Consider the following 23009-nt stretch of genomic DNA (forward strand, 5'->3'; position numbering starts at 1 on the left):
CAAGATGGCGGCAGCGGCGGGCGGCGGCAGTTGCCCCGGGCCTGGCTCCGCGCGGGGCCGCTTCCCGGGCCGGCCGCGGGGCTCTGGCGGGGGCGGCGGCCGCGGCGGACGGGGCAGCGGGGCCGAAAGAGTGCGGGTAGCTCTGCGGCGCGGCGGCGGCGCGGCGGGGCCGGGCGGAGCCGAGCCCGGGGAGGACACGGCCCTGCTCCGTTTGCTGGGGCTCCGCCGGGGCCTGCGCCGGCTCCGCCGCCTGTGGGCCGGCCCGCGCATTCAGCGGGGTCGGGGCCGGGGCCGGGGCCGGGGCTGGGGCTGGGGCCCGAGCCGGGACTGCCTGCTGGAGGAGGAGAGCAGTGACGGGGAGTCCGACGATGAGGTGAGGCAGTCGGAGGCGTCCCCATCGTCGGGCGGGGCGGAGGTGGGGGGCTTCCAGGGGTCTGGGTGGCCCCAAGGGGTGGCGTGGGGAAGCGTGGTCCTCAAGGCCTCCTGAGGAGGGAAAGGGCCCTGGAAATAGGCATGGGAGGAGGTAGGCTACACGGGAGCTGTCGGAGGAAGAGGCCTCTGAAAGTGGATAGAGAAGCCCGGGCTGCAGCTGGGCACTTGGGCCCGAGGCAGGTCCTGCTGAAGTGTCTTGGGCTGATTCTTCTTGGTAGTTGGCAAATCCAGGGCAGGAGAGGTTTGGGCTAGGAGGCTGTGGGGACTGCACGCCCAACCGGTGGTTGACAGCAGCAGCGTGGCTCGAGTGGACCCAGGCTAGGGCTCTCTGGGCTCTTACCTGCAGGCTGCCCCGCCCGGCCGCATAACCTCCGGCACATCCCTGATTTCACCAGCGCCCCAATTCTTTTTCTGACTTAAAGTGGAGAGAGGGTAAAATGGTGGAGGTCTTCCTCTTGGGGGCACAGGTTGAAGAGAAATGGAATGCAGGATGTGACTGGGCACTCTAGCAGGTCTGAGTTCAATTCAGGATTTATCACCAGTCTCTCAGAAAAGGCAGGAAGGTGTGCGTTTTATTACTTAGGACAGTTTGTAGCCACCTGAGGACTCAGGGCAGATTATAATATGATAAACCGCTTGAAACACACACACACACACACACACACACACACACACACACAAACACACAGCCTGCTTGGGTGCCCCAATTCCCATTTTCACTGAGGAAGAAACTACAGCCCGAGAGGGTATAAGCAGAGGTTCCACTTTTTTCTCAGTTGGAGAATGAGGGAATCTGAGGGTAGTGCCTACTGCCTGATCTGAGGAGACCCTCTTCTGTTCCCTTTGAACCAGTGAACCACTGATGGCTGTGCTGGTGTGGTCTGGAACGGGGTGCAGGTTCAAAATACCCTCTGCCTCCATCCCTAGGAGGAGACCGTCTTTTCTTTTCCCCTCACTTTCTAGTCTTTTTAGTTCTTTTGTAAATAGGGATATGTTAAGGGGGAAGCTGGGGATATTCCTCGGAACCTGAGTCTCACATGAAACGAGGGCTTTGGCACTGACTGCTGTTTCTCCCCTCCACCCCTGGTCCCCTAAATCAGGAGTTTCAGGGTTTTCATTCAGATGAAGATGTGGCCCCCAGTTCCCTGCGCTCTGCGCTCCGATCCCAGCGAGGTGAGTGACGGGGAAACTCTACCTCTATAGCTTTACAAGAATGTTATTCTTGCTTTTCGTGTCAGCTCTTCCCTGTTCAACTAGAGTCTTCATCAGTTACCAAGTGTGTTCTGTGTTCAAAGCTCAAGCTAGGCTGGGCTGTCGGGGAAACAGACAAGACTTAGTCCCTGCCCTCCTGGAGTCCCTCAGTCTGCAGGGCTACCTTGACCCATCTCCCCACACCTATTCTCCTTTTAGGTCGAGCCCCCCGAGGTCGGGGCCGCAAGCATAAGACGACCCCCCTTCCGCCTCCTCGCCTAGCAGATGTGGCTCCTACCCCCCCAAAGACTCCTGCCCGGAAACGGGGTGAGGAGGGCACAGAACGGATGGTGCAGGCACTGACTGAACTTCTCCGGCGGGCCCAGGCACCCCCAGCCCCCCGGAGCCGGGCATGTGAGTCCTCCACCCCCCGTCGGTCTCGGGGGCGGCCCCCAGGACGGTCAGCAGGCCCCTGCAGGAAGAAGCAACAAGCAGTAGTGGTGGCAGAAGCAGCTGTGACAATCCCCAGACCTGAGCCCCCACCTCCTGTTGTTCCAGTAAAACACCGAACTGGCAGCTGGAAGTGCAAGGAGGGGCCCGGCCCAGGACCTGGGACCCCCAAGCGTGGAGGACAGTCTGGGCGAGGAGGCCGTGGAGGCAGGGGCCGAGGCCGAGGCGGGCTCCCCCTCGTGATCAAGTTTGTTTCAAAGGCCAAAAAAGTGAAGATGGGACAGTTGTCCTTGGGACTTGAATCAGGTCAGGGTCAAGATCAACATGAAGAAAGCTGGCAGGATGCCACTCAAGGAAGAGTTGGGTCTGGACAGGGAGAGGGCCCCTGCTGGAGGAAGGAGCAGAAGCTGGAGGACGGAGAGGAGGAGAAAGAAGGCAAAGACAAGGAGGAGGAGGAAGAGAAGGAAGAGCGAGCTGTAGCCGAGGAAGAGATGGTGCCAGCTGAGGAAAAGGAAGAGGCGAAGCTGCCGTCACCACCCCTGACTCCTCCAGCCCCTCCACCTCCTCCTTCCCTCCCACCCCGCTCAACATCTCCTCCATCCCCACTTTGCCCTCCACCACCCCCAGTGTCTCCTCCGCCCCCACCATCCCCTCCACCGCCTCCTGCCCCAGAGGAGCAGGCAGAATCCCCTCCTCCCGTGGTCCCAGCTACATGCTCCAGGAAGAGGGGCCGGCCTCCCCTGACTCCCAGCCAGCGGGCAGAGCGGGAAGCTGCTCGGGCAGGGCCAGAGGGCACCTCTCCTCCCACTCCAGTCCCCAGCACCACCACAGGAGGCCCTCTGGAAGACAGCCCCACTGTGGCCCCCAAAAGTACCACCTTTCTGAAGAACATCCGACAGTTTATCATGCCCGTGGTGAGTGCCCGCTCTTCCCGTGTCATCAAGACGCCCCGGCGATTTATGGATGAAGACCCGCCCAAACCCTCAAAGGTGGAGGTCTCACCTACTCTACGGCCTCCTGTTGCCACCTCGCCACTCGCACCCCAGGAACCAGCGCCAGCCCCGTCTCCACCACGTGCCCCAACTCCTCCACCTACCCCAGCCCCACTCCCTGAGAAGAGACGGTCCATCCTAAGGGAACCCACATTTCGCTGGACCTCACTGACCCGGGAACTGCCCCCTCCTCCCCCTGCTCCTCCACCAGCCCCACCCCCGCTTCCTGCACCCGTCACTCCGTCCCGGAGGCCCCTGCTCCTTCGGGCCCCTCAGTTTACCCCAAGCGAAGCCCACCTGAAGATCTACGAATCGGTGCTTACTACTCCTCCTCTTGGGGCCCCTGAAGCCCCTGAGCCAGAGCCACCTCCTGCCGATGACTCTCCAGCTGAGCCTGAGCCACGGGCAGTGGGCCGCACGAACCACCTCAGCTTGCCTCGATTTGCCCCTGTGGTTGCCACTCCTGTTAAGGCCGAGGTGCTGCCTCCTGGGGCTCCAGCTCCAAGCAGTGGGCAGCAGCCTGAGGCTCAGCTGCAGCAGCCCGTACAGGCCTTGCACAGCCAGCTGCTGCCTCCAGCGCTCCCACCACAGCAGTCACAACTACAGCCGCAGTTACAGCTGCAGCCGCCGCCACCGCAGCAGCCGCCACCACTGGAAAAGGCCCGGACTGCAGGCCTGGGTTCCCTACCACTGTCTGGTGTGGAGGAGAAAATGTTCAGCCTCCTCAAGAGAGCCAAGGTGCAGCTAATCAAGATCGACCAGCAGCAGCAGCAGAAGGTGGCATCTTTGATGCCGGTGAGCGTGGTACTTGGGCCATGCCCCTGCACCCAGCCTCAATTCTCTGCAACCCCTGAACCTCGTTCCCTCCCTAGACACCCTCCAGCATTGCAGGGAACCTTCAGAGCCAGTCCTTCCCCTGTCCCCCAGCTTCCTGTGTTCCTTCCCTGGCCCCATCCCTCCCCAGTGCTAGTCTCCTGGCCCCATTTTTCCTCGCTCTCTAGCCTCTGACCCTGTTTATTCCCCCACCAGTCAAGCCCTGGAGGGCAGATGGAGGAGGTCGTGGGGGCTGTCAAGCAGATCCCAGACAGAGGTTCTGTCAGGTCTGAAGATGAATCGATGGAAACTAAGAGAGAGAGACCGTCGGTATGGAGTGGGAAGAAGGCCCTCTGAAGAAGGCTGGTTGCGGGGCCACAAGGGGCAGTGCTCCACATATGTTCCTGCTTTCTCCTCCCCCCAGGGCCCCGAGTCCCCTGTGCAAGGCCCCCGCATCAAACATGTCTGCCGTCACGCTGCTGTGGCCCTTGGTCAGGCACGGGCCATGGTACCCGAAGACGTCCCCCGCCTCAGTGCTCTCCCTCTCCGGGATCGGCAGGACCTCGCCACGGAGGGTAGGGGCGGGCATGTTGGGAAATTTGACAGCTGTGTCAAGTTTGGGGGCAAGTGAAGGCATCAAGAACCTGGGAGAATGGCAGCTGAGTCGGGTGCTTGGGGCCAGGTGGCAAGTGGGTTGGAGTGCTAGGTCTTAAGCAGATTTGGGAGCACCTGGGATGGGAGCACTGTGGGAAAGTGGGGACCAGAAGGCCAGTTGAATGGAATCTAGGGGAGGTTAGGGAAATGAGGTAGAACTCCTGGTGGCTTTGTGTCTCCATCCCGGCCTCTCCGCTGCACTAGATACGTCGTCAGCATCTGAGACTGAGAGCGTCCCATCTCGGTCCCGACGGGGAAAGGTGGAGCCAACAGGGCCTGGGGGAGACTCAGAGCCTGCGGGGTCTGGAGGGACCCTGGCACATGCACCCCGGCGCTCACTGCCCTCCCATCATGGCAAGAAGATGCGGATGGCACGGTGTGGACACTGTCGGGGCTGCCTGCGTGTGCAGGACTGTGGGTCCTGTGTCAACTGCCTGGACAAGCCCAAGTTTGGTGGCCCCAACACCAAGAAGCAGTGCTGTGTGTGAGTAGCTGGGGTGCAGCCTCCATTCCCACCCGTGGTTGTCAGTTACCCAGGCCTCCTGCCCCACCAGAGCAGTGGGATTGGCATCCTTGTGGAGAGCTTCCTCTCTTCCCCCAGACCACCAGTCCCCTACCCTGGTGACGTGCTGCTCCCCTCCCCAGATACCGGAAGTGTGACAAGATAGAGGCTCGGAAGATGGAACGGCTGGCCAAAAAAGGTAACGAGGTTTGAGGAGCATTTCTTTACACAATCTTACTGAGATTCGTGGTACGGAGGAAACCATGTCTTCTTTGCTCTCCTCCCCATACCTTTGCAGTCCACCACCTTTCTTTTCTTTTCCATCGTGTGCTTGTTCGCTTCTGCCCCACTTTTTTCTGGCTTTTCTCCATCCCAGTGTCCCATGTCCCTGGCTGAGCTCAGATCCTACTAAGTCCCCTGTTCCCACAGGCCGGACGATAGTGAAGACGCTGTTGCCCTGGGATTCCGATGAATCTCCTGAGGCCTCCCCTGGTCCTCCAGGCCCACGCCGGGGGGCGGGAGCTGGGGGGCCCCGGGAGGAGGTGGTGGCCCCCCCGGGGCCCGAGGAGCAGGACTCCCTCCTACTGCAGCGCAAGTCAGCCCGGCGCTGCGTCAAACAGCGACCCTCCTATGATATCTTCGAGGACTCGGATGACTCAGAGCCCGGGGGTCCCCCTGCTCCTCGGCGTCGGACCCCCCGAGAGAATGGTGCGAATTGTTCGTTGCTTCTTCTGTCAGTCAGTCTTGTGTCTTTTGTGTGGAAGGGTCAGGACTCCCAGACCCAGGGCTTGTCGGTCTCAGTGTAGAGAAGGGGGGTGGTTTTAGTGGACAGGGAGGACGGGTGCAGGAGGTTTTCAGTAGCCTGCTGAACAAGGCCCAAGTCATCCTAGTGGACCTTGTCTAGTTAAAGAAGGCCCTGGGGATCCAGGTAACAATTGGGGGTTGTAGAGGAGGGGGAATGGGGCAGAGAAGAGGGGGAAACCTCACCGCTCATGTGTCCTGCCTAGAGCTGCCAGTACCAGAACCAGAGGAGCAGAGTCGGCCCCGCAAACCCACCCTGCAGCCTGTGTTGCAGCTCAAGGCCCGAAGGCGCCTGGACAAGGTCAGCATAGCCCCACACCAAGAACCCCGAGTCCTGTGGAAGGCATGGCTCCATCCCAAGGAGCTTCCTGGCAAGTCAGGGTAACAGGCTCACCTGAGTGCCGTGGTGTGTCCACGCCAGAGGACAGGTTCTGAGCGGGTGAAGCAGGCCTATCCTTCTGGAAGGCCAAGTAGGATCTGGGCAAAAGGCAGGGTTGGGAAGGCTGGAGGAGAGGGCGGTGAGGAGAAAAGTTGGTAAAGGGTGGGGCTGGCAGCACTCTGAGCACCACCATCTTCCCTAGGATGCTTTGGCCCCTGGCCCTTTTGTCTCTTTTCCCAATGGCTGGACTGGAAAACAAAAGTCCCCTGATGGCGTGCACCGGGTTCGTGTTGATTTTAAGGTATGGCATGGAGCAGGGGAGGGTGGTGGGGACTACGGTGGGAAGAAACTTGTTAAATATGAGTGAGAAACCAGGGCTTTAAGGTTGGATCTGGCTTGTGTTCCTGGCTGCTCTCTGACCCCTTGTTTTCTCTTCCCTCAGGAGGATTGTGATCTGGAGAACGTGTGGCTGATGGGCGGCCTGAGCGTACTCACCTCCGTGCCAGGGGGACCACCGATGGTGTGCTTGCTGTGTGCCAGCAAAGGCCTGCATGAGGTTGGACCCCTGCCTCTTTTCACAGCCCCCCAAGTCTGGTTTCTTGGGCCCTCTCCACAGGGTCACGTTCCCTAGCCTTCTGGCCTCACACTCTGCCTGTCGTTCCGTCTCCCCACCCCAGCTGGTGTTCTGCCAAGTCTGCTGTGACCCTTTCCACCCATTCTGCCTGGAGGAGGCTGAGCGGCCCCTGCCCCAACATCATGACGCTTGGTGCTGCCGCCGCTGCAAGTTCTGCCATGTCTGTGGGCGCAAAGGCCGGGGATCCAAGGTTTGGGCACGAGGGCCATGGCAGTGGAGGCATGAAAGAGAAGGGGTATCCCTGTGCCAGTAGGTTCTGCCATTGCTGTCTTTCTTCAACATCCAACAGCACCTCCTGGAGTGCGAGCGCTGCCGCCATGCTTACCACCCAGCCTGCCTGGGGCCCAGCTACCCAACCCGGGCCACACGCAAACGGCGCCACTGGGTGAGAGATGAGGCCCCCATCCCTTACTTTGGAGTTCTGATTAATGCCGCACACCACCCCCAGACTTGCTCTAGGCCAGGGTTCTCAGGAGGAGGGGAAGGGTGGAGGTCCTTCTGAGAGTTTGATAAACATTACGCGTCCTCTTCAAGAATTTCACGTAGACAAGATTTATGTGCAGAATTTGTATGTAATGGTTTTATGGGCTCATGCGTTCCATGGCCCCCAGCTCACAGCCCCCTCCTGCTCTAGCCTAATCTCTTCCGTCTCACTCTACCGATCTCCCCACTTCATTTCTCTCCTGCCCTGCTTCTTTCCTTCTCCCTTCCTCCTCCTCTTCACCTGTCCTGCACACCTTTTCTCCTCTTACCCATCCTTCCTCATCTGTCTCCTGCCTCCTCTTTGCCCATCCCCGCTTCGCACTGCTCCAGCCCGGTGTCTGGCTTTCCCCCTAATGTCGCCCTGCCCTCCCAGATCTGCTCAGCCTGCGTGCGCTGTAAGAGCTGTGGGGCGACTCCAGGCAAGAACTGGGACGTCGAGTGGTCGGGAGATTACAGCCTCTGCCCCAGGTGCACCCAGCTCTATGAGAAAGGTGGGGACCTGGCAGGGGACCGGGGCCCCGGGGGCCACCGGGGAGTGGGCCAGGTTCCTAGACAAGCAGTTGGAACAGATACTCTTCTCTAGTGGCTTTCTACTCTCTTCTAACTATGGAGCCTTTCCTTCCACTCAGAGTACTCTCCCACTGAGGGCAATGGGAGTGGAGGGCGTGGAGCCCACCCTTGTGGTGGTCCCTGAGATGCCTCTTGGAACCTCAAGTCTCCACTGAGCTCTTTGAAGACCTGGGCTTCCTCATTTACTCAGGCAGCATGTTTAGCAAAGCTCTTTACTTTGTGAGGCCTTGGGGCTGCAGAGTTAGAAAAACAGCCTTATCCTCAGCCAGCTTTTGGGGAATGGTAGGGACCCAAGTGGGGCATGATAGAGGCAGCTCCTGCAGCAGTCAAGGGATGGCTGGCCTCTGGACAGGGGCTCTGAGGGGCAGCCAGTGGCACCAGCCCCCTCTGACTTGTCTCTTCTTCTCTCTCGCTCCAGGAAACTACTGCCCGATCTGCACACGCTGCTATGAAGACAACGACTACGAGAGCAAGATGATGCAGTGCGCCCAGTGTGACCACTGGGTGCACGCGAAGTGTGAGGGGCTCTCAGGTGAGTGGGTGGATTACCTGGGGGGTGGCCTCAGTCCTTTGGGGATCCCTGTTCTACCCTTCACCACAGGCCCTCAGGGGACAGGGCTGAATGTTCTTGGTGATCTGGGGGCTGCTGAAAGCCCTCACATCTCCCTAAACCATTTTTTCCTTTCCTGCCCTGGCTGTTCTAGATGAAGACTATGAGATCCTTTCGGGGCTGCCAGACTCGGTGCTGTACACCTGTGGGCCATGTGCTGGGGCCACGCACCCCCGCTGGCGAGAGGCCCTGAGTGGGGCCCTGCAGGGGGGCCTGCGCCAGGTGCTCCAGGGCCTGCTGAGCTCCAAGGTGGCAGGCCCACTGCTGCTGTGCACCCAGGTCTGGGGGCCCAGGTGGCAGGACGGGGTGGGCCTAGGCCCAGCACGAGCCCTGCTGACTTCCCCTCTTTGCAGTGTGGGCAGGATGGAAAGCAGCTGCACCCAGGGCCCTGTGATCTGCACACTGTGAGCCAGCGCTTTGAGGATGGCCACTACAAGTCAGTGGTGAGTGGGACACTGAGAGGAACAGGTGGGTGCCAGGAGGAGAGGATTGGGGTCGAGGCTCGAGTCCTGACAAACCCCCTTACAGCACAGCTTCATGGAGGATGTGGTGGGCATCCTGATGAGGCACTCGGAAGAAGGAGAGACGCCGGAGCGCCGGGCTGGAGGCCAGACGAAGGGGCTCCTACTGAAGGTGAGCTCTTTGGGGGATGCCTGGAGGGTAGCTAGTATGGTAGTGGGGAGGAGAGAGTGGGTCCTTTAGACCCTGCCCCCGCCAGCTCTCCTGAGGAAGCCAGTTCTTCTCATCCTGTTAACCTGCTCCCCAGCTGCTAGAGTCTGCGTTCGGCTGGTTCGACGCCCACGACCCCAAGTACTGGCGACGGAGTACCCGGCTGCCCAAGTGAGCGAGGCTGGGTAGCAGGAGGGGAACCAGGGAGTGAGGGCAAAGGCAAGGGCACCTAGGAATCCAGGGTCAAGCTGGACTGAGAATAGACGAGGAACAGGGTTAGGGTCTGGAGGGTGGTGGAACCAGCATGAAAGTCCCCAGTGGTTCTAGACGAGCAGAGACTCAGATTGTGTAGTTAACTCGTACTTCGGTTCTACTTTATGCAAGGCAGTGTTGGGGACAGCAGTGGGCGAGCCATGTTTGGGAGGTTGGGCAGGCATTGATGACCCAGACAGTCAGGGCACTGATGGGGAGACCCAGGGGCTGTGGGAGCCCAGAGGAGGCGCCTGCCTAGGAGCCTAGGGCCTGAGGCTTTCCGGAGAGATGACATCCAAGCTGAGAAGTGGAGGAAAAGTATTCCGGGCATGAGGAACAGTGTTTCGTGGGCCAAAGGTGGCATGAGAGGGCCTGGCTTGTTTGGGAGCCTGAGAGAAATTCCATGTAGAGAGAGGACAGAGGGTGTCATGGCATGTTCAGGCTGATACTGTGGGTGGGCCCCAGTGCATCCCCCACCCCCTGTTAAGAGACGTGTCAGAGGCTGACCCTGCCTGTCCACAGCGGAGTCCTCCCCAATGCCGTGTTGCCCCCTTCCCTGGACCATGTCTACGCTCAGTGGAGGCAGCAGGAACCAGAGACCCCAGAATCAGGGCAGCCTCCAGGGGATCCCTCAACAGGTACTGGGAAATTGGGGCTGGAAGCCAGATCCCCTGGTTGGTGGGCCAGGCTCCACGTCCTCATTCTTGGACCTTCCTTCCCGCACCCCTTCCAGCTTTCCAAGGCAAGGATTCAGCTGCTTTCTCACACCTGGAGGACCCCCGTCAGTGTGCGCTGTGCCTCAAATATGGGGATGCAGACTCTAAGGTGAGGGCTACTGCATGAAGCCCAGGCTGTGGGATCTGGTCTCTGGGTCCTCCCCTCCTGCCACCCTCCTCTGTCCCCAGGAGGCAGGGCGGCTTCTGTACATCGGGCAGAATGAGTGGACACACGTCAACTGTGCCATCTGGTCAGCCGAAGTGTTCGAAGAAAATGACGGCTCCCTCAAGAACGTGCACGCTGCTGTGGCTCGAGGGAGGCAGATGGTGAGGGCACGGGCCTGGAGAGGTGGGCAGTCCTCGGGGCTCTCCTCCACTCGGAGACAGCTCTTGTTTAGTCTCTGCCACAGCTTGTCCTTCCACTGCTGGTCCTAGGTATTTTTCTTGGTTGTCCCAGCACTGTGGTGCTGCAGTGACAGCAGCTCTTTTCCTGTTTGTGCTCTCTGGCCATAATATGGGCCTGAAGCCTGGGAGACTAAAAGTTAGTCTGTTGAATCTTGTTGATTAAACCTGTGCTGCTGGATGCTTTCCATACAGTGTGGCATTTAGCTCTTATTACATCCCTATGAGGTGAGGTGTAGCCTGAGTTAGAATCCCCCTTACCAGTTTCGAACCTGAGTCAGGTACTGTAGAACGTCTCCAGCTCACCCTCAGAAAGATGATAGAGAGACGTACTACGGAGGGCAGATGTGAAGATTAAATGAAATAATACAGGTTCCATGCTAGAACAGCATGAGGAAGATGGTAAGGTAAATGCCACTCTCAGCCTTAGCTCTTGTTATTTTTCTTCCTGTTGCAATTCTGTATCAAACAGTCTGAAATGGTCTTGATGTGTACCTGGCCCTGGATGCAGCTAGGGGAGAGGTAATGTTTGGTGAGTGCCTTTGCTTGGTGAGGTGCTGGGCTAGGCAGGGGCCCAAGCAGAGTCTCAAGGACAACGATGCTGAGTGTCAGACCCTAGCTCGGGTCACTGGCTTCCCCCTTTAGCAGCCCCTTCCCCCCACAGCGCTGTGAGCTCTGCCTGAAGCCTGGAGCCACGGTGGGCTGCTGCCTTTCCTCCTGCCTCAGCAACTTCCACTTCATGTGTGCCCGGGCCAGCTACTGCATCTTCCAGGATGACAAGAAAGTTTTCTGCCAGAAACACACAGACCTGCTGGATGGCAAGGTGGGCCCGCACCCTGGGGGAGACAGCTCCCCACTGCACTCTCTTCCTCTTCCACTCAGGGAGCTCCGTAGCCCCTCAGGCCTGGCCCCAGCTGCCTCTCAGTGTCTCTTCCTTGTTCCCTTACCCCCTGCCCCCAGTCCTTTAGTCAAGCCCCTGACTGACCAGTCTCTGCCTCCAGAGCCTTCCCTCACATCCCCCTCACCTGCCACCAGTCCAGCAACCCCATTTGCCACTCCCCTCCCAGGAGATCGTGACCCCTGACGGTTTTGATGTTCTCCGCCGAGTCTATGTGGACTTTGAGGGTATCAGCTTCAAGCGAAAGTTCTTGACGGGGCTTGAACCTGATGCCATCAATGTGCTCATTGGTAAGCAGCTTGCTCTCTACCCTGGTCTTCCTGACCCTGCCTGGGCCCACCCTCCTGACCTCTCCTCTGCACCATAGGCTCCATCCGAATCGACTCCTTGGGCACTCTCTCTGACCTCTCAGACTGCGAGGGACGGCTCTTCCCCATTGGCTACCAGTGAGCAGCCCAAGGGACATTGGTGGGGCTGGAGGTCTCCAGGACTGGATCTTGTTTCCTAAGTTGTCCTGACCCTCTTGTCCCACACGCCCACCTGTCAGGTGCTCCCGTCTGTACTGGAGCACAGTAGATGCTCGGCGGCGCTGCTGGTATCGGTGTCGAATTCTGGAGTATCGGCCATGGGGGCCGAGGGAAGAGCCGGTTCACCTGGAGGCGGCAGAGGAGAACCAGACCATTGTGCACAGCCCCGCCCCTTCCTCAGGTACAGCCTTGGAACTCCTTCATTTTCTTCCCTGAGTGCTGCCCTCCCCAAACAGTTACCCACCAACCCTGACTCTCCTTGTGCCCTAAGGAAACCCCAGGATGCTTGCTGTTGTGCCACTTGTTGTAATGGCAGTAGTTTGAGATGACTTAATGGCTGCGCATAGTGTGCGGGGGCTGTGCTCAGCGTCTCCCAGGACGCTGAGGGAAGAGTGCCATGCTACCTGCTTGTGCACAAATGCAAGGAGCATTTATGGCCACCTGACTTGGGGCTGCGTGCTCATGTAATGCTCCCCGCAGCCCTTTGAGAAAGGTATAAGCTCCTCTGTACAGCTCAAAGAGGGCAGTAGCTCTCCACAGTGACCTAGTGGTAGAGCCAGGATTCAAACCTAAATCTGCTCATTTCCCAAACTGGCACCTTCCAATCTGTGCTAGCACTGAGGGATGTAGCTGAGTGCTGGATGGCACAAAGCAAAGAATGGGCTTGGAGATAGGTAGAGGGAGAGGTCCTTGTGGGCCGAATGGGAGGAGGAGGGGATTTGGATTGCGCTTGTGGATGAGGTGTTTGTCCTGGGTTGGAGCGTGACACAGGGTAGAGAGGGGAGGAGGGTACAGCCATCCTGGCTGGAAACAAGGAAGTGTTGGGAGGAGGCAGCAGAGATCAGCTTGCACAGATTGGGTGGAGCCAGGTAATGGGGAGCTGCAAGCACCAGGACGGGGTGGATGCATTTGATGTGGCAGGGATGTGCAGAGCGGGTAGGACTGGCCGTGCTGGAGAGAGGGCAGTGCCCTGTGTGGGGCCTGAATCAGAGAGCAGTAGGCAGCCAGGAAGTGGGGAGATGGCAAAGGATGGGTGAGGAGGGGTCACAAAGGAACTCTGACCCAGGTGTGTATGGAGGTTTTGCAGAAGCCACAGAGGGGTTTGGGACCTGGGTGATGACTGGGAACCCATGCACCTTGTCCCCAGCTCAGGGGCCAGGCAGAGAAGGTGCAGTTGGTTCAGAAGAACAAAGGTTATGTGAGGGGAGGCTTTCACAAAGAGCCCCTGCCACCCATGATGCCATTCTTTTGCCTCTTTAGAGCCCCCAGATCATGTGGACCCCCCACCAGATACAGGTGCCCTTATCCCTAGAGCTCCTGAGCACCACTCACCCATTGAGAACCAGGACCCCCCACTTCGGCCGGATCCAAGCAGCGCCCCACCTCCAGCCCCCCGCTCCTTCTCGGGGGCTCGAATCAAAGTGCCCAACTACTCACCATCCCGGAGGCCCTTGGGGGGTGTCTCCTTTGGACCCCTGCCCTCCCCTGGTGAGTACCTGGGAGTGTCTGGGAGAGGGGTGGGGCAGGGTGAGGCAGGAGCTCCTGGCTGACACTGACCCTTCTCCCTATAGGAAGCCCATCTTCTCTGACCCACCACATCCCTACGGTGGGAGACCCGGACTTCCCAGCTCCCCCAAGACGCTCCCGTCGTCCCAGCCCCCTGGCTTCCAGGCTGCCACCATCACGGCGGGCCTCTCCCCCTCTCAGAACCTCTCCTCAGCTCAGGGTGCCCCCTCCTACCTCAGTCGTTAGAGCCCTCACACCTACCTCAGGGGAGCTGGCTCCCCCTGGCCGGGCCCCATCTCCTCCACCACCCCCTGAAGACCTGGGCCCAGACTTTGAGGACATGGAGGTGGTGTCAGGACTGAGTGCTGCTGACCTGGACTTTGCGGCCAGCCTGCTGGGGACTGAGCCCTTCCAGGAAGAGATTGTGGCTGCAGGGGCAGTGGGGAGCAGCCACGGGGGCCCAGGGGACAGCTCGGAGGAGGAGGCCAGCCCCACCCCCCGCTACGTCCACTTCCCTGTGACTGTGGTGTCTGGCCCTACCCTGGCCCCTGGAGCCCTCCCTGGAGCCCCCCGCATTGAACAGCTGGACGGAGTGGATGATGGTACCGACAGTGAGGCCGAGGCAGTCCAGCAGCCTCGGGGCCAGGGGACTCCACCTTCAGGGCCAGGAGCAGGCCGGGCTGGGGTCATCGGGGCTGCAGGGGACAGGGCTCGACCTCCCGAGGACTTGCCGTCAGAAATTGTGGATTTTGTGTTGAAGAACTTAGGGGGGCCTGGGGAGGGGGGTGCTGGGCCTAGAGAGGAGCCACTCCCCCCAGCACCTCCCTTGGCCAACGGCAGCCAGCCCCCTCAGGGCCTGCCCCCTAGCCCAGCTGACCCCACCCGGACGTTTGCCTGGCTCCCTGGGGCCCCAGGGGTCCGGGTATTGAGCCTGGGCCCTGCCCCCGAGCCCCCCAAACCTGCCACATCCAAGATCATCCTGGTCAACAAGCTGGGGCAAGTGTTCGTAAAGATGGCAGGGGAGGGTGAACCTGTCTCACCCCCAGTGAAGCAACCACCTCTGCCCCCTCCCATCCCCCCCACGGCCCCTGCTTCCTGGACTCTGCCCCCAGGACCCCTGCTGGGTGTGTTGCCAGTAGTAGGGGTGGTCCGCCCTGCCCCTCCCCCACCCCCCCCTCCACTGACGCTGGTGTTGAGCAGTGGGCCCCCCAGCCCACCCCGCCAGGCCATCCGCGTCAAAAGGGTGTCCACCTTCTCTGGCCGTTCCCCACCAGCACCTCCCCCAAGCAAAACTCCCCGGCTGGAGGAAGATGGAGAGTCCTCGGAGGACCCCCAGCAGGGTCCAGGGCTTTGTGGCAGCGGGTGAGTGAGCGTGCCAGGCTGCGGGTGGGAGAAGGGTGGGCAGGAGAAGGCAGCTCAGCCTTCTCACAGTCCACCCCGCACCAGGTTTAGCCGAGTGAGGATGAAAACGCCCACTGTGCGCGGAGTTCTCGACCTGGATGAACCTGGGGAGCCCACCTGGGGGGAGAGCCCGAGGTGAGTGGCCAGCCTCCTTTCCCTGGAGGCTCTGGAACCTCTGCCGCTCCCTCCTTCTGACAGGTCTCTCCTCACAGGCCCCTCCAGGACCGGTCCCCTCTGCTGCCACTTCCAGAAGGTGGTCCTCCCCGGGCCCCCGATGGTCCCTCTGACCTGCTGCTTGAGTCCCAGTGGCACCACTACTCAGGTAGGGGCCAGCCTTTCCCTCTCACTGCGTCCTTCCTGGTGCTTGCCTCAGCTGAGTAACTCACAGATACAGAATTGGTCCACTTAAAAACACACACAACGCACTGGGTGTTGCACATTGCACACCTACCTGGGTACGAGCCTGAGGCTGGGTGTTAGAGTTACAGAGACACCCTTGGGAGCTTATGGCCTGTGTCAGAAACAGACACATGCCTGTTCAGTGTGCCCAAGAGCCCAAGGAAGGGCTTCAGGAGCTAGTGCACCAGGGTCAGAGGTTAGGTACCTAGTAAAGCCAGAGATGAAGTTTTGGGGATCATCCACAGAGGATGGAGCCCACCTAGGACCCAGAGGAAAGACAAGAACAGTGGGAAGGAGATCAGAGGAGGGTGGTGTCCCAGAGGCTTAGGGAAGGGAGTGGTCAGCAGTCCCAACTGCCACAGAGAACACCAGGCATGTGGGGTCTAGGGTTGGTGTACTGTCTGGGCAGATGGCACAGGGTAGGGAGGATGTTGTGTCAGAGTCCAGAACCGAAGACAGTGTTTGCCGAGGAAGCCAGAACAGCAGCCAGGCACCTTGCCAAAAAGCTCAGTTAAGAGTCTGGGTTGGGGGTTGGGGGTTGGGGGGAGCAGCTCAAAGGGGTTTGGTGTGAGGGCTGTGACAGCAAAAGCAAGGATGAGGGCGAAGGGGACTCGTGGATGGAAAAGGAGGTGGGAGGAGACATAGTGGTCAGGTTTGCATAAGAGACCCCTGAGATGGAGGGAAGGACATGAGGAAGGCATACAGGCATACCCCGTTTTATTGCCCTTTGCTTTGTCACGTTTTTTACAAATTGAAGGTTTTTGGAAACCCTGCATGGAGCAAGTCTATCAGCGTCATGTTTCCAGCAGTATTTGCTCACTTTGTGTCTCTGTGTCACACTTTGGTAATTTTCTTAATACTTCAAACTGTTTCATTATTTGTTACGGTGATCTGTGATCAGTGATCTTTGCTGTTACTCTCGCAAAAAGATTACAACTCCCTGAAGGCTCACGATGTTTAGCATTTTTTTAGCAATAAAGTATTTTTTAATTAAGGTATGTACATTGTTTTTTTAGACATAATGCTGTTGCACACTCACTAGACTACAGTATAGTATAAATGTAACTTGTATATGCACTGGAAAACTAAAAGATTTGTGCGACTCACTTTATTGCAATATTCGCTCTGTTGGCCGTGGTCTGGAATTGAACCCGCAGTATCTCCGAGTTATGCCTGTACTTGCAGAGATACGAGACATCAGTATGCAGGATGGGGGCACATGGAGCAGTTCTGGCTGATGGACTCAGTGAAGCTGGAAGGGCAGTGCTCTGTTGGTCATGGAGGGCAGTGGGCGAGGGAGTAGGCTATAGCCAAGTAAGCTGATAATTGAGCAGACTGAGGCTCGGAATTCCTTGTGGCCCCAAGTCCTGTCCTGATGTGTGGATTTTCTCATTATGTAGAGCTGAGCTGCTGAGTATGGAAGTGGAATGAAGTAGACTGAGACTGTTTTACTGAAAGGCTACTTACAGGGGTCGGAGATGGCATGAGGATATGGCAGTGACCATGACAGACAGGTCCCTGCCCATAGGGACCAGACCACGTTTTGCTAGAGGAAACAGATGCATAATTAACAAGCGCATTCTAGCTTAGGATGAGCACCATGAGAAAGAAGAAAGTGAGAGTGTGCCCAGGCGAGGCCTCTGTGGTTGTGCTCAGGGAACAGAATGGAAGTGAGGATGGGGAAAGGTGGCAGAAGTCAGAGGTGGACCCTAGGGCATTGCGAGGCCCAAGGATGATGTGGGACACACAGCGAGAGTTAGGTTTAGAGTCTTGCTTAGGGCTGGAAGGGCATATAGGCAGGTTGGCCCAGAGCAGTTCTGTGGGGAGAAAGTGTGGCCATGTGACTCCTGCCCCTCCTAAAGTATGCTCCACTCAAACGTATGCCCCCCACCCCACTCAACCCAGGTACAATGGTCAGGCCTCAGTCCACATCCTGCTTGAGCCAGTAGCAGCATTTGGTGTGCTGATCCCTCCCTCCTTGAAGCACTTCCTTTCCTGGCTTCCAGCACCCCAGCCCTCTCCTCACCTCTGGCTGTGCCTCCTCACTGCCCCAGCCTGTCAGCTTTGGTGTGTCCCAGGGCTCTGGCCTTGACTTCTCTAATCTCCACTCACTCCCGAGTGCTCTTGTCTAACTTCCTGACTCTAAACCCCGTCTCTAATTCTGATAGCCCCCAAATCACTAGCCAGGCTCTTATATCCTGCTGCCTGTTCGCCATCTCCACAAGCAAGTTGAAAGGGGAGGGTTTCTAAGAGGAATCTCAGGCTCAACATGTTCCAAACTGAGTTCTTGACCTTGACCCCAAACTCGTTTCTCCCTCACCTTCACCATCTCACTCAGTGACCATTTTATCCTTCCAGTTGTTCAGGCTCCACACCTCAAGAATTGTCCTTGACCCCCCCTTTTCTCTCACATCCACCTCACCTGTGTCAGCTAGTCCTGTCTGTTCTAGCTTTAACATTTTTAGCCCCTGAGAAATCCATCATAGTGTACATATACTTGATTCTGTGAGTATGGGCCTTTATAATAATATATTGGTAATCTTTACAGCAATGTGGTACACATAAGAAAAATACATGTGCAAAATATGGTAGTTCTCCAGTATTTTAAATTTTGTGTGAGATGCAGAGAAATGAGGAATAGATTGGCATTTACGGTAGGCTGAGTTTGAGTGAGCCATAAGCATGTCCTGCAGTAAAGAGACTGTAGGCCCTTTAGAAAAAATAATGTCCATTCTATAGGGTTCACTGGGCAAATATTGCAGGAGGAAGACCCTCAGACCCAGCAACTGTGCTTATACACGGGGAGGAAGGAAGGGCAGAGGGGAACCAGGGGCTTTTGAGTCCAGGAGGGGTGATCGTCACCAACTCTGATCTGCTCCTTGGGACCAGGTGAGGCTTCAAGCTCTGAGGAAGAGCCTCCATCCCCAGAGGACAAAGAGAACCAGGCCCCTAAACGGGCTGGCCCACACCTGCGTTTCGAGATCAGCAGTGAGGATGGGTTCAGCGTGGAGGCCGAGAGCTTGGAGGGTGAGTTTGGGAGTAGCATTGACAGGGACGGAAGGTGTCCCGTAGAACACCATTCTGACAGCTCTGGCCCTGCCCTCTCCCCAGGGGCATGGAGAATTCTGATTGAGAAGGTGCAAGAGGCCCGAGGGCATGCCCGGCTCAGACATCTCTCCTTTAGTGGTAACTGAGGGGTTTCACAGGGATGCTGGGGGCCGGGATGACTCCCTGTTGGCAGGATGGGCCTCCAGCATGACTTATGTGTCCTCACTTTTGACTCTCCCCAGGAATGAGTGGGGCAAGGCTCCTGGGCATCCACCACGATGCTGTCATCTTCCTGGCAGAGCAACTGCCCGGAGCTCAGCGCTGCCAGCACTATAAATTCCGCTACCACCAGCAGGGAGAGGGCCAGGAGGAGCCACCCCTGAATCCCCATGGGGCAGCCCGCGCTGAGGTCTATCTCCGGTGAGAGGTCTGGGGTGTGATGCCTGAGTCGGGGTAGCCCTGTAGGAGTTCTCAAGGGTGGGAATTAAGTCTTACAGATTAGAAACTGAGGTCTGAGGAGAAGATACTAGGCCACTCCAGAAGTTATTCCTAGAGTTCACATCAGAAGAATGAACCTCATCTGTTCCCCGTTTGCTGTGTCTTCAGTAGTAGCAGTATTGCTCCTACCCTACCAGCAGCAGGCCCAGGCCAAAGAATATATGGGTAGCATCTTCTTGAAAGAATGGCTATGAACCTCCTTCCTTTTCTCCCTCCCACCTGCAGGAAGTGCACCTTTGACATGTTCAACTTCCTGGCCTCCCAGCACCGGGTGCTCCCTGAGGGAGCCACCTGTGACGAGGAAGAGGATGAGGTGCAGCTCAGGTCAACCAGGTATGGAGGGCAGGCCAGGGTACTGGGGATGGTCTGGAAAGGTCCAAAAGAGGGTGATCGGGGCAAGAGAGGTCATTCCTGGGTACCAACCTGTGTGACGCTGCCGTCCCCCACCAGACGCGCCACCAGTCTGGAGCTGCCCATGGCCATGCGCTTTCGCCACCTCAAGAAGACATCCAAAGAGGCTGTGGGTGTCTACAGGTCAGTGGGGTTGGGGGGGAGGATGCCCCTTGGGTGGATGGACAGGTGCCCTAGTGTGGGACTACCTTGGTTCTGTCCCCCTGCCCCCTGACCTCCCCCTTGCCCATGCAACCCTGCAGATCTGCCATCCACGGGCGGGGCCTGTTCTGTAAACGCAACATCGATGCTGGCGAGATGGTCATTGAGTACTCTGGTATTGTCATTCGCTCTGTGCTGACTGACAAGCGGGAGAAGTTCTATGACGGGAAGGTAGGCTCTGCCAGGCCATGGGAATGAGACGGGTGAAACAGTGTGGTCCACGGGAACAGAGCCCCTGACTGCCCCACCCTATCCCTGTAGGGCATTGGGTGCTACATGTTCCGCATGGATGACTTCGACGTGGTGGATGCCACCATGCATGGCAATGCCGCCCGCTTCATCAACCACTCGTGTGAGCCCAATTGCTTCTCTCGAGTCATCCACGTGGAGGGCCAGAAGCACATCGTCATCTTCGCCCTGCGCCGCATCCTGCGTGGCGAGGAGCTCACCTATGACTACAAGTTCCCCATTGAGGATGCCAGCAACAAGCTGCCCTGCAACTGTGGCGCCAAGCGCTGCCGTCGGTTCCTTAACTGAAGCTGTGGCTGCCTGCCACGCCCCCCGCTGCCATCTTGCCCCTCGTCCCTCCCAGAGCATCTCACCCCACCCTCATGTTCAGGGTGGATGTGGGCATGCAGGTGGCAAGGGCCCTGCCTCCACCCCTCCAGCCCACCCAGCAATCGCCCCCTTCTTTCCCTGGGGGCCCAGGATGTAGATATTGTACAAAAGTTTCTAAATCCCTTCTTTTCTATGCACTTTTTTATTTAAGAGGGTGGGATCCCAGGTGGGAACCCCCCACAATAAAGTCTGTCAATGTTTGGAGAGGTGGTCTTCCATTTGTATGGTGCTGGGGGCAGGTAGGAGCTTCTGTTCCTCTGCGCCCCACACTCATCCTGAGCCAGGGGAGGCGAGAGGGCATCGTTCAGAATTAGAAGTAAACTGCGGGGTCTGTTAAGGCTCAGAGCATAAATGTAACACCTATTCCAAGTTAGAACTCAGATGGGTGCCTATAGATGAACCCTCTCAAGGGTAGCAGGGCCATTTCTCAGAGGGGACCCTGGTTGCCCAGAGGTAACCCACATCTGGTCTTGTGTGTGTGGTGGGATTGGCCCATTCCCTGAATGGGGAGGGGAGTGAGAGGATGTCTGCTGGGTTTTGGCCCAATTAAGACTATTTTAAGAGGACCCGTGATGAGGCCCAGAGACAGCAGGCACTTACTTCAACGGAAACTTTATTTTTATCGGGTACTAGGCCGGGCAGGCCCCAGCTCAGCCAAGCCTGGACAGCACCTGCAGTGCATCTGCCCGCCCTCTCTGGGCAGGTGTGCGCCAATCTGGCCCAGAAAGGCAGAGGGCTCCCTTGCCACCACCATCTCCATCAGGGCCCACCGAGGCCAGCGACTGGGCTGCAGGGAGTAGGCGGAAGTGGACCAGGCAGCAGGCAGTCCATATTTTGCAGCCAGGTGTCGAGTGCTGCCACAGGCTCTCCCCCATCCTGGCCCAGGCTCAGGATCCAGCAGCACGATCAGCTCCTCCAGCACTTCCAGCTCATCCAGGAGGCGAGACAGCGGCTGTGATTCCAGACTTGGCAGCTCTAGGAGACAAAGGGAGGGGTGAAGGGGAGGAAGCGCAAGCTTCCAGCCCACCTCCCCCCCTCCTTGGTGTATCCTCAACTAACCCCTGCCTAGGAGTGGAGGCAGAGGGACCTCCTTCCCTGAGTCCCCTGCCTCTGAAGCCTCCAGGGAGCCTGGAGGGGACAAGTGCAAGGAGAATAGGGTGTGGGTGTTGAGGTGGTTGCAAACCAAGCCAGGATAGGGGTGTTGGACAGCTTTCCCCTGGTGGTTGTGACGGCGGTGCCTTTGCAGGGCGAGCAGGAGAATTTCTGCTGAGGTCATGAGCAGAACCAGCACCAGGGACAGGTCAAAACTCCAACTCGGCCAGGCCTGCTGAGGGACTTTGTGCTCAGATGTCCACAGGAGACTGGAAATCGCCGGTAAGCTGGGCTCCTGGGAACTAAGGACGCTCAGCTTTCCACGTGTCGGGGGGCAGGGCTCCTTGTTACGGACCGGCTTCTGGAAATAAAGTGGGAAGCATGCCCTACTCCTGCCTCCTCAGCACAAACTTCCCATCCTTAAATTCCTCAATGGGACCACATCTCCGCCTGATCCTGCCCTCCCCCCCCCCCACCCCGACTCCTTTAACCCCTGATACTATCAATACTGTGCCCCCATCCCTGTCCTCTTCAGTTAGGTTACACCCTCCCTTCCCTTGATACAGACGCCACCCATCCGACCCCAAGCCACGCTCCCCGCCCCCGCCCCACTCTGGCGGGCTGCACCTTGCCCAGGCTCTCCGGAGCCCAACCAGCACCTGTCTGCCGCGCCTCCGGGTCCCGCCGCGGCTCCCCAAGGAAGTGGGGGCCGTTGCTCCGCCGCCACAAGGACTACATAGCTCCTCGCTGTTGGGGTTGCACTGCCCAGGAGGACACTCTTTGAAGGGGTGCGTTACGTGATTGCCCGCACCATCGGGCCCGCAGTTTTCCGAAAATTCAGTCTGGTGGGACACACGTCTCACGTGCAACCGCCAAACCTGCCTCCTCTGCGCTAGCTACGTGCTTTCCCCTTTGTCCTATCCCAGCAGTCCCCGCCCCTTGCACTGTACTCACCCAACCTATCAGCGGACGTGCCCATCTCTCTATCCCCCCCACACACACACACCCGCACACTAGCCCTGCCAGTCTCCCAACCTTCTCTACATAGGCCCCGCCCCTTTCATTCCCCCGCCCGCCTCTTCCTCGCCTCTCGGTTCCCGCCTGTCTAACCGGCCACACCCCTTAACCATGACCGTCTTAACTCACACTGTCCCTTTCTTCGCAGGCTCATTCTCCATCCCCACTTTGTCTACGTACGGCCCACCGCCCCCACCCCGAAGCATACCCCACAGACCTCGCCCCTTCCCCCTTCCCTATCACCCCTTAACTCCGCCTGAACATATGCAAACGCCCAGTCCCGGCTCCTTACCCGAGCAGGGGGCGGCCCGAAGCGCTGCAAGCAGCTGCCACAGCACAGGTCCTCAGGGTTCCAGTACTCGAGGCGGCTGCAGTGCTGAGAGGCCTTCCTCGGCGCTGCCTGGGCCAGGAGCAGCACGGCAGTCAGGAGGAGGCATAGGGGCCCCATCCTGGCGGAGCCTGCCTTCTGGGGGGCCATGACCACAGGACTTCCTGCCACAGCACCTCTGCCGCACTTGCCAGGAAACCGGGGCAGAAGAAGGAAGCAGTGGATGTGGGGGCATAGGATCCCCAGTCCCCTTTGGAAGCCAGGAATCTACTCTCCAGCCCCAGACCAGCTCCTGGCCCGTTATCAGAGCGGCCACAAGGCCTCAAGATGGCTACAGCGAGGACTCTGGAGCCGGACTGCGTGGATTTATATCCCATCTCTGCCATCTTCTTGCCCTCTCTTTTCCCATCTGTAAAATGGTATAATAGTACCTGTCTTAGAAGGTTATTGTGGAGAAGTAAAACCATTACTGGAAGTAAAGCACTTAGAACGCCTGGCACCTGGCATCGTGTAAG

The 23009-nt window shown here is 58.4% G+C and overlaps 2 protein-coding genes across 3 annotated transcripts; one reads left to right on the forward strand and one right to left on the reverse strand.

Annotated features, from left to right (window-relative positions):
• Nucleotides 1-4: 4 nt before the first annotated feature.
• KMT2B (lysine methyltransferase 2B) lies at nt 5-20261 on the forward strand. Of its 2 annotated transcripts, XM_029240269.1 has the most exons (38): nt 294-373; nt 1533-1605; nt 1843-2037; nt 2182-3860; nt 4095-4208; nt 4303-4453; nt 4737-5016; nt 5178-5233; nt 5464-5742; nt 6042-6136; nt 6417-6515; nt 6657-6770; nt 6892-7038; nt 7138-7233; nt 7705-7822; nt 8320-8433; nt 8606-8790; nt 8865-8954; nt 9040-9144; nt 9278-9351; nt 9955-10070; nt 10166-10257; nt 10338-10475; nt 11215-11373; nt 11618-11738; nt 11816-11894; nt 11996-12156; nt 13236-13463; nt 13547-14843; nt 14928-15017; nt 15095-15204; nt 18171-18308; nt 18393-18467; nt 18572-18749; nt 19053-19160; nt 19278-19361; nt 19481-19610; nt 19701-20261. In XM_029240269.1, exons 3-38 carry the CDS (start codon nt 1971-1973, stop codon nt 19974-19976), a joined length of 7443 nt encoding a protein of 2480 aa, XP_029096102.1. In that variant the 5' UTR covers nt 294-373; nt 1533-1605; nt 1843-1970; the 3' UTR covers nt 19977-20261. The 2 variants fall into 2 exon arrangements, with proteins under 2 accessions (XP_029096094.1, XP_029096102.1); XM_029240261.1 differs by having other exon boundaries at nt 5-373; nt 1843-3860.
• Nucleotides 20262-20466: 205 nt separating this feature from the next.
• On the reverse strand, nt 20467-22710 carry IGFLR1 (IGF like family receptor 1). The gene is made up of 4 exons (XM_029240283.1): nt 22459-22710; nt 21809-21991; nt 21117-21510; nt 20467-21032 (listed from the first exon to the last, which is right to left on the reverse strand). The coding sequence occupies exons 1-4, from the start codon at nt 22642-22644 to the stop codon at nt 20677-20679; spliced, it is 1119 nt and encodes a 372-aa protein (XP_029096116.1). The 5' UTR covers nt 22645-22710; the 3' UTR covers nt 20467-20676.
• Nucleotides 22711-23009: the final 299 nt, after the last annotated feature.

Source organism: Monodon monoceros, unplaced genomic scaffold (genome assembly GCF_005190385.1).
Source record: "Monodon monoceros isolate NGI ecotype Baffin Bay Population unplaced genomic scaffold, NGI_Narwhal_1 Super_Scaffold_10, whole genome shotgun sequence".
Lineage (NCBI taxonomy): Eukaryota > Metazoa > Chordata > Mammalia > Artiodactyla > Monodontidae > Monodon > Monodon monoceros.